At 53.1% G+C, this 14214-nt stretch overlaps 1 protein-coding gene across 1 annotated transcript in view; it reads left to right on the top strand.

The window, feature by feature from the left end:
* Nucleotides 1-9077: 9077 nt before the first annotated feature.
* Nucleotides 9078-14214, top strand: part of EDA (ectodysplasin A) — a 60395-nt gene continuing 55258 nt past the window's right edge. Inside the window, 2 exon segments of the mRNA XM_030967549.1 lie at nt 9078-9324; nt 9326-9373. Of these exon segments, the coding sequence (XP_030823409.1) occupies nt 9097-9324; nt 9326-9373 (276 nt within the window). The 5' untranslated portion in view covers nt 9078-9096.

Genomic DNA, 14214 nt, shown 5'->3' with positions numbered 1-14214 from the left:
CTCTCTGCCCTGTTGAGACCACTGGAGCCCCAAACTCAGAGCCTCAAACGCTGGAACCCCAAAATCAGAAGGACATGGAGCTGCTGGAGTGAATCCAGAGGAGATCACAAGGGCTGGAGTCTCTCTGGGACCAGGCTGGGAGAGCTGGGGGTGCTCACCTGGAGAAGAGAAAGCTCCAGGGTGACCCCAGAGCTCCTCCCAGTGCCTACAGGGGCTCCAGGGGAGGTGGAGAGGGATTGGGGACAAGGGATGGAGGGACAGGACACATGGGAATGGCTTCCTACTGCCAGAGGGCAGGGATGGATGGGATATTGGAAAGGAATTCCTGGCTGTGAGGGTGGTGGGGCTCTGGCACAGGCTGCCCAGAGAGGATGGGAGAGGTGTTTGTCCCCCCAGACAGGAAAGCACCCACTGGAGCCTGTCCCCAGGAAGCCTCAGGTTGTCCTGCTGCAGGAAATTACAGCAGCCCAGGGGATTCCCAGTTCCAGAGTGCTTCCTCCTGGGTGTGCCCTAAACTGCCCCAGTTTGAGAGCTCTGGGCCCCAGCTGGGTTTTGGGAACTGCATAAAATTGTCCTGCAAGGGCCTGGGCTGGTGAGCAGTGTTGGGATGCAGCATCAGTCTTGTCAGGAGGGTGTTTGGGATCTTTTCCTTTGGGAATGCTGCTTGCAAGGTGTGTCCTGGCAACCTTGCTACTATCTCTCATTTTCCTGGGTGCTTGGGGAGCAGTGATGCCACTCCTGAGCTCCCAGGGAAGGGTTTTGGTGGCCACGTGGTGCCCAAACTGCTGCAGCAGCTGCAAATCCACCCAGGAACGTGCTGATTCCCAAGGATTTGATTAGGAGGGATTTGAGTTAAGTGGATGTGAATTTTCATGGCTATAGGGCTGCGCACATCAAAGCTGGGAGGCAGCGTGGGGCCAGGGAGAAGTTTCTCAGCTGTAAATTTGCCTCGTGACTCCATAAAAATTGTGATGGGCAGCATGGAAAGAATTCTGCTGGAAAGAGCCTGGAAAATGCTGCACCCCCAAGAAAACAACACAAAGGGCTGCAGACCCAAATCAAAGTCCAGGCCTGGGAATGTTTTGAGGTGTGAGATGGGACACTCCAGATGCTGGAGTCCTGGCTGGGGTCTGGGTTTTGAACCTCAGCCCTTCTTGGATGTGGATTAGGAATTCTTCTTTTATGTCTTTATTTATAGTTTAATAGATGGCACACCAGCTCCTGCTTTCGGGGTTATCAAAAGAGGAAAAGGATCCTTTTCAAATGTGTGTTTCTGAACAATTTTGGACCTCCTGCATCTTCTCCATCCTTCCTGAGCAGAGGAGAACTTGGGCTTCATGGAAATCCAGAAACAGGGTTCTAAAAATGTGCTTGAGATCCTTGTTTCTCACACCTACACTTGACCATGAGAGATTGAGAATTCAGAAGAGCAGATTCCTTCTCTCAGGAATGCAGTTTCAGGGTGTTTTCCACCTACCAGGAAACTCCAGGATGGTTTCAGGCCTTTCCAAGTCTGGACATTCTGGATACATTCCAACTGGAGCTCCTGATGTTGGTGAGTTCTGCATTTATTTTTCTGGCATCAATCAGGTTTTTTGGGTGTGTTTATGGCTTTTGTGACTTGACAATGTGATGCCACCTCAGCCAACTGATGAAAATCCTGGAGTGAGGAGTTGACGTTATTAATGATTGTCATTTTCCACATTTTTTGCCTGAAGGATTCCTTTGTTCTCTTCTTTTTGTCTCAAAATCTGTGTTAAGTAACAGCTTACAATTAATTTTTCATTCCAGCCCCCTTTGCCCCAGCAGAGCCTGGAGGGGCTGTGGAAGGTGGGTTTGTGTGGATTTCCATGGATGCTGTGAGCCAGATGGTTTTCACTGGTAATTTCTTTCTCCCTTGTTCTGCTTTCCCTGGTTTCTCCTTTGGATCATAGCCTTGGATCTGTTTTGGTACCTGAGGAAGATCAAGGTTTCACTGTTGTGTTTTCCCCACTGAAAAATCCATGTTGTTATTAATTCAACATTAATTGCAGTGAAGAGAAGCCCTTGATGGGCAGGAGCAAGGGTTTGCTGCCTCCACCTCCCCCTGGTTTCCTGCTTACCCTTCACAGTGTCACCTTTCCAAGGGCTCACAGCTCTGATCTGTCCCGCTGTGACCAGGGACAGCGCCCAGGGAATGGCTGGTGCTGTGTCAGGGCAGGTTCAGGTTGGATTTTAGGGAAAGGTTCTTTCCTCAGAGGGTGTCAGGCACTGGAAGGGTTCCTCAGGGAATGGGCACTCCAGAGCTGAGTTTGGACCACCTCCCAGGCACAGGGTGGGATTGTTGGGGTGTCTGTGCAGGGCTGGGGCTTGGCCTGGGTGATCCTGTGGGTCCCTTCCAGCTCAGGAAATCCTGGGATTCTGTCACTCTTCTTCCTCCAGTCTCAGCATCTTCCTACCACTCTCTTCTCTCTCTCAGCTGTGTTGCTTGATCTTTTCTCCAAAACTCGTTGAGTTTGGGGTTTTTTAATAGAATTATTTGGGCTGGGATCTTTGGGCCATTTCTACTCCACTCTTGTTCCTTGCAGAATGGGTTCTGTCTCCCCCAGATCCCTCCTCCGGGCTCAGAGCCCAGCCCAGGTGAACAACGAGCCCCAGGTAAACCCTTCAAGCACAGGCTTGGAGCAAAACCTCACTACCAGGAGATCCCCTGCCATATTTGCACTCATAAACTTGTCAACATTTGGGTTTTTTTGTCACTCTTGGGGGAAATTACTGCTGTTCCTCACCCCACGTCAGCTCCCAGGCCGCGTTGGGATCAGTGCTAAAACCCCTGCTGTGGGTGAGGCTCCGGTGGGAGCTGTCACTACCTCGGGGTCAGGAAGCCAACGGGAACCTCTGTTCCATAAACTGTGAGTTTTTCATAAAAGCCTTTCTAATTTGTACCAAAGAGACTCCAGCACACCCTTGGGACTGGTAAAAATAATAATAGTTTGAGTGGTGGAAGACTGTGAATTTGAAACAGAAGGTTGTGAGATCCACGAGAATTACCCAAAACATCAATGTTGGACATCAATTAATGTAATTTAGATATACAATGAGATAGCAAAGGTTCCCACAAAGAGCTGTCAGCTCTTACCTCTTCAGATCTCAGTGAGATAAAGCAGATGTTTCCATCCCATTGATCCAGAGGAATGGGCCCTTCCATCCCAGAGCGCGTTGCCTCCAATCGCCTGGGGATTATTCCTCACCAAAATTACAGGGTTTGCTATTTTTCAATCATTTTTTTATTCATTCTGAGATGAAATGCACATGTTCCTATCAGCAGGTTTAGCTTAGGAATGCTGCATTCCCAAAGCCAGGAGTCTTCTCATGGAGGAGAGGTGAAGGCAAATGGAGCTGGAGCTGTTCCCTCTGGAAAGCTCCCTCTGTAACACCCAATTTAATCTTTACTATTCCATCCCCAACAAATGGCTCCTGCCCCTTCCCAAATCCTCTCAGCCAGGCTCACATGGAGTGCTTTATCCTGCCTTGATCTCACACGGTCTCCGCAGAGGAAATTGCTGCTTTAGGGCTGTGTTCTGGAGGATATTCTGTCTGAGCCTTGTGATCTTTCTCCTCACTTAAATCCACAAGTGCTGGCATGCTGGGAAGAACAAACACGTGGGGTTTTCCTTCCCTGGTTATTGCTGTCATCTCACATTAACAATCCCAAGGCTGGAAATCGCTGAAATCCCAGGTCACCTGGAAACTAAGCCCCGGATGTGGGGTCCTGTAGCTGGATCAGGGCCTGGCCATGCAGTTTCCAATCACTGTGAGCAGAAAAAGACACTTCCATATGTTCTCCTTATGACTGTTCCTGCTTTGATATGAATTCCTGGGATTTACCCTTTTTAAAGCCAGGGCTTCAGTTCTTAATGCTGGACTCGCCCTGCCTTACCCAAAATGCTTGAAAGTTTGAGTCCAGGCCAGAACTGAGCTTTGGAAAAGGGCCTGGAGTGGCAGGAAAAGGAGGAATGGCTGCAACCTGACAGAGGGCAGAGTTAGATGTGATTTTGGGAAAACATTCTCCCCTGGCACAGGGTGCCCTGAGAAGCTGTGGCTGCTCCTGGATCCCTGGAAGTGTCCAAGGCCAGGTTGGATGGGGCTTGGAGCAGCCTGGGCTGGTGGAAGTTGTCCCTGCCTGTGACAGAGGGTGGGGTGGGATCAGTTTTAAGGTCCCTCCCCACCTAAACCATCCTAGGATTCTATACTGGGGCTGGAACTGTGTTCCTGCTCCATCTACAAGGGATTTTAGTCACTTTACATTTGTCTCTCTTAATGCAGAAATTGCATCTTTAGGCTCAAATCATTATCCACGGAATTACATCTCTAAAGAGAGAGAAGCAAAAGCCAAAGAGGCTGAAATGGGCACGTGGGCCACAAACCTGTGGCAGGGGATTTCCAGGAGCTCTCCTGTCAGAATTCCCCCCACCTGGAGAAGACACCAGTGGTGGCACTGAGGTTCCAACACAGTACTTCTGTCGGTGGGAAGCTGTTCCCTGTGTTCTGTCCCTCCATCCCTTGTCCAAAGTCCCTCTCCAGCTCTCTTGGAACCCCTTTAGGCACTGGAAGGGGCTCTCAGGGTGTGGCAAAGCTGCTGCAAACCCTTGTGCTGTGAGAGCAGTCATGGTTTGGGTGGGGACGGCTCTGTTTGAGGGGTTTCCCACCTGGACAGAGTTCTGTGGTGTGGAACCTTTTCTCCAAGGAGCCCCAAATCCAGAGCTGTGCTCCTGGGCAAACAGGCCTAGAAAAGCACAGAATCCATGAAGGTAGAAAAGACCTCAGAGATCACTGAGTCCAACCTGGGGCCCAGCAATACCATGGCACCAGGCAGGCTGGCGAGATCCTCGCCAAGGGGCAGCGAGAGCATCCCCCTTGCTGTGGTCAGGCTCAGCATTACAGATGCAGCTCCCTCCTTTCCCTTCTCCTCCTTTCCCTGCCTTTTGGTGAGGGGCAGAGCGGGCTCTGGGCTCTCTGGCAGAGCATCTCTCATGGATCACGTCTGCTCCTCCAGGCACAGATCGTATCCTCTTTCCCTGGCACCAGCACGGCCCCAGAGTGGCACCCCCAGGACAATGCCTTGGCCGGCTCCGGCGCTGACCCGGGATGTGGGAGCCGAGGAGGGGATGGGGATGAAGGGGCCAGGAGGCACCAGGGAGGTTGAATAACGTGGTGTGGAATATCATTGTTCCAGCCAGGATGAGTAAGAGCACAGCTGAGCCTGGTCACCGACAGCACTGCCACCATTCCGGGGGAGGCAGGGGCTCAGAGACGGCTGCACAGTTGAAAATCAAGACAATGAGTCTATAAAAGTTTAAGAACTGAATGGATCCCAGACATTTGGTTCTCATTATCACCAAATAACATATAAATAAACATACAACAGAACCAAGAGCAGCATCTTCCTCAGCCCCTCTGCAAGAAGTTGTGTTTAGGCTGAAGTCGGCCTCCTTGGCCAAACCTCCTCCTGTGTGCTCTGGGATGGAATCATGGAGCTGCCAGGCCTCGTCTTCCTTCAAAACACAGCAAAGCCTGATCCAAGCAGGAAAATGAGGTGTCAATGTGCTGCTGCTCCTCAAAAGTCAGCAGTGCAGGGGGAAATGTGAAAATAAACCCAGCAAGAGTCAATACAGCTTTTTTTTTTCTCTTGTTGTAAAAATCCCATCCCACCCTGTGCCATGGGCAGGAACAGCTTCCTCTATCCCAGGTTGGTTCAAGCTCCATCCATCCTGGCCTTGGGCATTTCCAGGGATGGGGCAGCCATAGCTGCTCTGAGCAACTCAGTGTTCATTGTGAGAATTCATGGAGGAAGATGAGAGGGAGAGATGAATGATTAGAGACGCTGTGATGCCCTGAGGGAAAATCTTGGAAGAGTCCCTGGCAGAGCTAGGGAAAAAAAAGTCATGATTGTGATTCCTTGGTACATCTTGCTCTTCTAAAATGAACATATTGTTCAATCCCTGCCCCTATGGAAGCAGTTGGACACAATTACCTTTCCTGCATGGACAGAGCTCACAGTTACTGAAAAAAAACAGTCTTAGGCAAAGCAGATTGTATGGAACATCTTAGATCTCACTGAGGAAGAGGAATTGGGACTGCAGTGCTGGATGGAGGCTCCATAAAATCAAGATTCTCCTTCCTAAGGGCTTGTAAACACCGATGGATGTGCAGTTGGAGTGCCAGGATTTCAGGTTTTAGGAGACTTTATTGTACTCTTGTTGTTGAGAACATCACTGAGAGAGCAAGGGATGGCTTTCCTCAAAAGAAAGTCAGGAATTCCAAAGCTTTTAGGTCACACATGTTAAGCTGACTCTGCAGCCGCTGCAGGAATTGCAGCTGCTGCCAAAATGTAAATGGGAAATGGGCTCAAAGCTGCTTTACATCACTCAGAGATTCCCTGATCTGTGGAATTCACATGGAGAGGGGCACTCAGACCTGCCACCTGTGCTGTGCAGAGCTGTACCCATTCCAAAGGGGAGGGAGAGCTCCTAAGCTGCAGCAGCTTCCTCCCACCTGTGGTTAAATCCTGCTGGGATGGGAAGGCAATGCTGGAAAAAACCCAGCAAGTTTGGGAATCAAGAGAAAAAGTCATTCCAGACACTTCCCCTGTGCGTTCTCCTCCTCTGCAGCCTCTGCCCACCCTCCCCAGCTCCCTCTCAACTGCTCTTTAATTTCCCAGCCAGAGCATCAGGGATCCCTGTCCCTTCTGCATCCTCCCCACCCTCTGGCTCCTGCTTCTCCTGGACCAGGGCTCTTGGGGCACAGGTAGGATATAGAAAACAACTTAAACTTGTGAGGTTTTTCATCCATGCAATGAAGTTTTTCAGGGATGGCAGAGGAAGAGGAGGGAGTGCCCAGAACAAGAGGAATTAAAACAAAATCCTGGAGAAACTGGAACCATGGGCTGTGGGGCTTGATTGGTCCGGGTGTGAGGATCCCACTTAATAATTATGTTTTAATTCCATCATTACATGGGATTCCTTTTTAATTAGTGGGATGCTGGTCAGGTCTGGGAGGTAGAAATCCCTCAGTGTGAGGATTTGGCCTAAATCCCTGGTGAGATCAAGGCAGGAATGGAGAGCTCACATCTTCCCCCTGACCCAGCCCCGGGCTGACCTGACCTCTAAAATTCACCTTCAAAGTGACCTAAATGACTCTGGAAAAGGGGATGAGGCTGCTGCAAGTGTGGGTAGGTCCATGTAGGATTGGGGTTGGGATTTTCATCTTGGAAAACAGGATTTTGGTGGCACAGGAGTTGGTCTTGATGATCCTTGCGGGTCCCTTGCAACTCAGGATATTCTGTGATTCCATGAAAACCAGTAACAACACTAAGCACTCAAATAATTATAAATGTTCCTGAAATAATTGCAGGGTTTTGAACAGAGGGTTCATTTGCCTTTATTTGCTTTTTGCTCCTCAGTTGTTGGGGTTGGCAGTGCTTGATGCTTCCAGTTTTGCTCTTCCCAAATATTAGGGAAACATTTCTTTCTTAAATGAAAACAGAGACTGTCATGGAATTTCATGCCTATGACACAAGACTCGTAGGAATAAAAAAAACCCTCCTGCAGGAAAACAAGGCCAGGAAGGGCTGGAAAAGTTCATCCTCCTCCCCAAAGGCAGGACAAGGCCACCGTGGGATTCTTTCTGGCTGTGGTCTGTGGCATGAAGACCCCACAAATTCTCAGACGTTATGTCCCAGGGCTTGGAAGGGTTTCTCATGGAAGGGACAGCCTGGTGGGAAACTCACCCTGCCCCCAGGTCTGGGAGCACAAACCTGGCATGGGACCACCCAGCTCCCGGAGCCCACCCAGGGGGGCTCACCAGGACCCAGCCCAGGGAGGCGCTGGTGACAGTCCTTGGTGCTGGCCCTTCCTGGAGATGGCTCTGACATCTCCCAGCAGTGACAGTCCTTGGTGCTGGCCCTTCCTGGAGATGGCTCTGACATCTCCCAGCACTGCTGACCCACTCTGCTTCATGTGAACCTCCAAAACCAGCCGGAATCCTCCTGTGCACTGCCACCTCCTCTGCGGCCATTAACACCTCATATTTAATCCCTTGTTTCCTTTTACTTTTCTAAATCACATCCTAGTCTCTTCAGGCCACCTCTTGAGTTTGTTCGGAACATCTCTAATTTCTCAATTCAAATTTCCGGGCATCACACAGCACCTTAATCATCTTATTATCCCTCTAGTTATCAATTAAACCCTCTGATTGGAAATAGAGCTAGCAACTTCTTTTGATGAGCTTTAAGGTCCTACCAAACCAACCAGGTGTGATTCGTGCCATGCTTCCCTCTTCAAATCCACTCCCCTCCCTGGTTCACTCTTTCCCAGGCTGTTTTCCAGCTTCCATTAGTTTCCAGCAGTGACAATCAACCTTTAAAAAGCTGGAGAAGGTGGAGAACAGTCAGACACCCCTGGGCACCCCGTGCTCGGCCGTGTCCCCCGGCAGAGCGGTGACAACGCTGTCCCTGCCCGGGGATGGGTGGCGTTTGGTGCCTGCTGCCAGGAATGCTCCGCCGGCTGCGGGGACTGGGTCGGGATCGGCTCCATCCGTACCGGGATTGGCATCGGGATGGGGATGTCGGGGGGGATTGGGATCAGGACTGGGACTGGGATTGGGGGCGGAAGCGGGACTAAACCGCACTGGGCACGGGCCCACCCATCTGCGCGCCTGTCCGTACCGGGACAGGGACAGGGATAGAAATTAGGGATAAGGGATGGGGATAGGAATAGGAATTAGGGATAAGGGATCGGTATCGCAGCGGGGCGCGGCTCCAGCCCGATCTGACCCCGCCCTCTAATTTGCATAACCCCGCCCGCAGCGTAGCCGCCGCTGCTCAGGCTCCGCCCCTGCCCAGGCCCCGCCCCCCGGCCGGACGCTGAGGCGGTGCTGCCGCGGCCGAGCCCCTCCCCTCCCCGTTGGACCCCGCCCCACCGGCGGCCCGGCCCCGCCCCCGGGCAGGCCCCGCCCCTGGCGGGGCGCTGGCGGCCCGGCCGCGCAGCCCGCGGTGCCCGGCGCGCCCCGGGAGCAGCAGCGCTGGGGCCGTTCCGCGCCGCTCCGCCCGAGCGCACCATGGGCGCGGAGCGCAGGGCGGCGGCGCCGGCTCCCCGCGGCTGCGCCTGCGGCGGCGGCGGCAGCTGGCGGCTCTTCCTCGGCTTCTTCGCGCTGTCGCTGGCGCTGCACGTCCTTACGCTGGGCTGTTACCTGGAGCTGCGCTCCGAGCTCCGCCGCGACCGCGGCCCGCAGCCCGCGGCCCCGCCGCGCCGGGACGGGACGGCGGCAGCGCCCGGAGCCCCGGCCGGGGGGCCGCCCGCAGCGCGCGGCCGAGGGCGCGGAGCGGCGCCAGCAGGTGGGTCCGGCCGGGGGCGGGGGGACGGCGGGGGCTCCGCGTTGCTCGGGGCCATCCCCCGGCTCCATCCCCGCGCTCGGGGGCCGCGCCCCGGGGCGCTTCGGAGCGGCCCCTCGGGGGAGTTTGGTGGAAAAAAGGGGGAAAGCCCCAAGTCGCGGTGCAGGGGTGAAGCGCGGGGGGAGCTGGCCTGGGCTGGGGGTGACGGGCTGCGGGGCCGCCTGTGTTCCACCTGCTGCTCGTAGTTTCCCTGTCGCGACAGACCCGCCGTGTGTCCCGACAGCGCAGCCTTGGCCGGGGGCAGCGGTTCTGCCCCGGCCCTTGCGGGGTGCCCCCGGGCGCGGGGTGCTGCTGCCGGGGAGCCCCGCACGGCTCGGCCCCGCACCCGCCGTGCGCGCTGGGTCCCGGTCCCGCACGGCCTCCGCTCGCTCCCCTCCTTCCTCCTGCGCTGTGTTCCTGATTGCGCTCCTCTCCCAGCCCAGGTGCATCATCTTTCGGGTGATGCCTCGGTGTCCCCCCGCAGCAGCTGCTCAGCCTGTGCAGGACAGGTGGGCAGCAGCCTCCCGGTTGTCCCCGCCGGTGTCCCCAGCCCTTGCGGGGGTCGCCTGTCCCGAGAGCGTCTGGGAGAGCCGGAGCGGAGCTGGGGCCTCCGCTCGCAAACTTAGCTCATTTTTTCCAGGCACGAAACCTCGCAGCGAGCAGGATAAGCTGGAGGAAGGAGTTTCCTCCCCTCCGAGCCTCCGGAGCGGATGGCCCGCTCCCCCAAGGTGCCGGGTGGCTTTGCCGCGGAGTCGCAGCGGGGTTTCGGGGGAGATGCCAAGCCCTGCCTCGGCACCCCAGCGGTCCTCGCCTTGCTGCTTATCAGTGCGTGGGGGGAAGGACAAAAATAGCTTTGATAAAGCGGCGAGTTTGGAACTCTTCCTCCCACTTGGCAGCGGGAGCCGTTCCGCCGCGCCGGCCTCGGCTGCCCTCGGGAAAGCCGGGCTTGCGCTTCCTTCGCTGCCCGGGTCCCGCAGCTTCCCATAATAAATCCAAGTCCAGCTCTGAAGCGGAGGGAGGCCGAGCTGCCGGGTCATCGCTCTGCCCTCGCTGCCTCTCGAGCAGTGTCAACACAGAGCGAGCCGGAGCGGTTTGATGTCGTGCTGGGATTCCTGGGTTGCCTTGGAATAGCGCGCGGCTGGAGTGCCTTTCGTGTTATCGTGCTGGATCTGTTTAGTTTTTCGAGCTCTTCTTTCCAGCGAGCGTATAATGAAATACCAGGGCAAATACTTGAGGCATTCATAAATTACAGCGTTAGATAATTTGTCTCTGGATGCGGACGGAGCTCCGAGCGTCGCTCGCTGCAGCTGACGGACTCCAGATAAGGTAACGCTAATTATTTATTTCTTTATTCTACATCTGGCCTGTCAGGCTTGAGATGAAATACTCTTTGGGGCACACTGAAGCAGTTGGGTTGTAGAGAAAGGTTGCTGGTAGTAGGGACATGGGGAAGGAAGGCTGAGCGTCCCGAGCTGCTCCGGTTGGGAAACGTGTGATTAATGGGATTTGTAGTGGTGCTGCTCACCCGTTTCTTGCTGATTTTTCTGCCTTGCAGCTAAAAACAAGCACTTTGGGTGTCCTGGGGTGCTGTGAGTGCATCCCTTCTGTGATTAAAGCAGTGAAATGAGGGATTTGCAAACAGCTTTATTTAGAAAGTTATTGTCCAGCTTTGGGGTATGTGTGGGGTTCCCAACAGCCTTGCCAAGCTGTGCTGCTGATAAACCCAAAGTATGATCCCATACATGTGATGCTTGCATAAATTGGGCTGAAATTACTAAATAATTAATTCAAGCAATGTGATCAATCACGTTTCTCTCCTGAGGACCATGGTCAGAGTTCATTTGGGGGGGACCAATGACCGCAATGCTGCGAGCCCTCAAATGTCCTTCAGCTGCTGAGGTCTCTCAGTGAAGAGGCTGAGTGCTGTGTGTGTTGTGATTGTACAATCTCATTTAAACCCAAAAGATACTCCCCTTCCTGACCCTTTTTTCTTTATTTTTAAATTATTTTATTCCCCCTCCCCTTCCTGACCTGAGGCAGGAGGAAGAGGAGCGTGGGGGGAAGGATGGGGAGCGATGGTCAGCACTGAGATTTTGGCCCAAACCTCACCTGGCCCCGTGCCAGAAATGACCTCATGACAGGAGTGAGATTTGGCAGCTCGATAACGCCCCGCTTCCCTATCTCACAGGGTATCCAAATATGTAACTCATTTGGGATGGAAGGGCAGATTTTCATGGCAGAGGTTGAGGCATTGTAGTTCCACATCTTTGTCCCAGAACCCGCCGGGTGTTGCATCACCACGCTGGCTGCGAGATGAGGAGTTTGTTAGAGCTGCTTTAATTCATTGACTCTTCAGTGGCTCCGAGGTGTGAGAGAGGGTTTGGGGAGTGGTGGAGCCTCGGCTCCACCAATAAAATCCAAATAATCCCTCTGGATGGGTGTGCTGTGGGATGGGAGAGGGATTCTGTCAGGCAGGTTCTGCTCGTGGAGATCCACATCATGGCACTGTGGCCCTTTGGAGGATTTTGTGCCTAAATGAAATCGTATTTTGCTGTCAAAAATCATCCTTGCAGCATTTGAGTTGTGCAGAGCATCATTCCCATGCTTTTTCTCCAACCAAATCCGCGTGCTGCCACATTTCTGCCAAAACTTGTTCTTTGGCCAATGCTGGGTGAAATGTGTGCCCTGAGAGTGTCCCAAGATGGGGATAAAAACTTCCAAAGCCTGGGAATGGGATCAAAAGCCATCGGTTTTGTCAAACTAATTGTAGAGGCGCTTGCAGCTGGTGGGGGGAGGGAGGGGAGGTGCTGAGTCATCCAAAAAAATGTGCTGAGTAGCAATTTGCTGACTGGCATTTCACCTTCCCGGTGCCAAGGTGTCTGATCTCAGTCTCCACTTCTCACCTTTTTAACAAGGGATGTTCCCACTTTGGAGCAGTGCCCACATCGGTGTTCCTGATCCTTGCTTTCATGGAGTAGTTGGGCTGGAAGGGACCTTAATGCTTATTTAGTGCCCCCCCTGCCACCTTCCACTAGCCCAGGTTGCTCCAATCCTTGTCCAGCCTGTCCTTGGACACTTCCAGGGATCCTGGGGCAGCCACAGCTTCTCTGGGCACCCTGTACCAGGGCCTCCTCACCTTCACAGGGAGGAGTTTCTTCCTTTTTTTCCCCTCACCAGTGTGAAATTGCAGTTATTTTTCCTTTTTTTTGTTTATTCTGGCTCCGGAGTTAGAGGCAGCTGTTGGTGTGGTTGGCACAAAGGCACTAAAGGTGTGGAAGCTGCTCCAGAGGCTTCTCCCTCCCAGAGCATACCTGTGGCTCATCCATGCATCTTCATCCCCGTGTCTGGCTCCTGCATCCCAGCTGAAACCTGCCCAACGTGCTGAAAGCTTTGAGCAGAGCTCCTGTTGGAAATGCTTCTCCAGCCTCCTCTGGCAGCAGCCCCAGCACGGCTCCTGTGGGCTCTGACCTTTCAATCCCTGCTCAGGGCCTGTGTGTTGGGATTTCATGGCTCTGCTCCCGGGTTAGGGGAAGGCTGGGTGTGTGCAGAGGGAAGATGCTGATTAGGGATGTGCCCTCACAGTGGGTTTTCCCTCAAATTCCACTTTGTGGTGCTGCTTGTAGCTGGAAGAAGCTCTCAGAGGGCAATAAAGGGAGCCTGCAGAGCTCTGTGGCAAATGTCAGGCTCTGGTTACCTTCATTCACAACTCGAATTCTCCATCCCTGCTGCTGTGCCTATGAATATTCCATGCACAATCTGGCCTGAATCCAGAGCTGCTCCTGTTGGGATGCTGCAGAGTGACAGGAGCCTGGCAGTGCCTGTGGGATGTGTTGCATCCTTTGAGAAATTAAATACAGTGTGAGCTTTCCCCAGGGGCTGGAGGTGCATCCCTGCAGGTGCTGTGGGGTGAATTCCTGTGTGAAGAGAAACCTTTGGCTGGGTGGGAACAGCCTGGCTGGTCCTTGGGAATTGTGGAATCACAGAAGGGTTTGGGGTGGAAGGGACCTCTCAAGGCCATCGAGTTCGATCTCTCTCCCGCAGGCAGGGACACCTCCAACTCCATCAGGACCTTCCCAAAGTCCTTATTTCCAGATTTATGGTGCTGCAAGGGTGCCTTTCCTTCTGCCCCCCCTCCCAGCCTTCTCCATTGCTGATCTGGGGTTTCATTTTCTATTTTCTGCTCATTCCATGAAGGAGAAAATCTGTGGCTCTGTGTGAGGACCAGGATGTTTTATCAGCATTAACTGAGTTCCTTGATGGAGAATATTGTTGCCAGAGTAAGTGTTCGACTGACCCGTGACCAAATTGCAGGGTTTTTCCACAATTTTTTGATGAGTTCCCTGGCAAATCCTTGAAATTGGTTTTTTAACAACATTCAGTGGCATTCCAAAGTTATCTTCCCCTTAACCCCAGAGTAAATAATGCCATATCAACCCCATATTATTTTAACCTTTTAACATTATTTTTCTTACCACATAATAACATAAATCTTCCCTTCTCTCCCATACACATGTAGTGTCTTGTAATGCTAATTAAACTGCACACCAGCCTAATTTTGCTCTCAGACTAATCCAATATATTTTTCTTGACTGGAAGCCAAACCCTGAGAGCTTCGGAGCATGCGGAGCTCTCATTCCAGTCTTATTATATGTTAATGGCTTTATATTTTAATATCTTTCAGCACTTGGGGAGGATGTTATTTTTAGAGGTGTCTGGCTGCAGAAGGTATGGGTCTGTGAGGGGTTTGGGGGATGTGAAGCACTGAGTAAACTCCGTGCAGTAAGTGGGAAGCGTGTCCCCCAAGA

This window comes from Camarhynchus parvulus, chromosome 4A (genome assembly GCF_901933205.1).
Source record: "Camarhynchus parvulus chromosome 4A, STF_HiC, whole genome shotgun sequence".
In the NCBI taxonomy this organism is placed as follows: Eukaryota; Metazoa; Chordata; class Aves; order Passeriformes; family Thraupidae; genus Camarhynchus; species Camarhynchus parvulus.
This window is presented reverse-complemented; position numbering and strand designations above follow the sequence as displayed.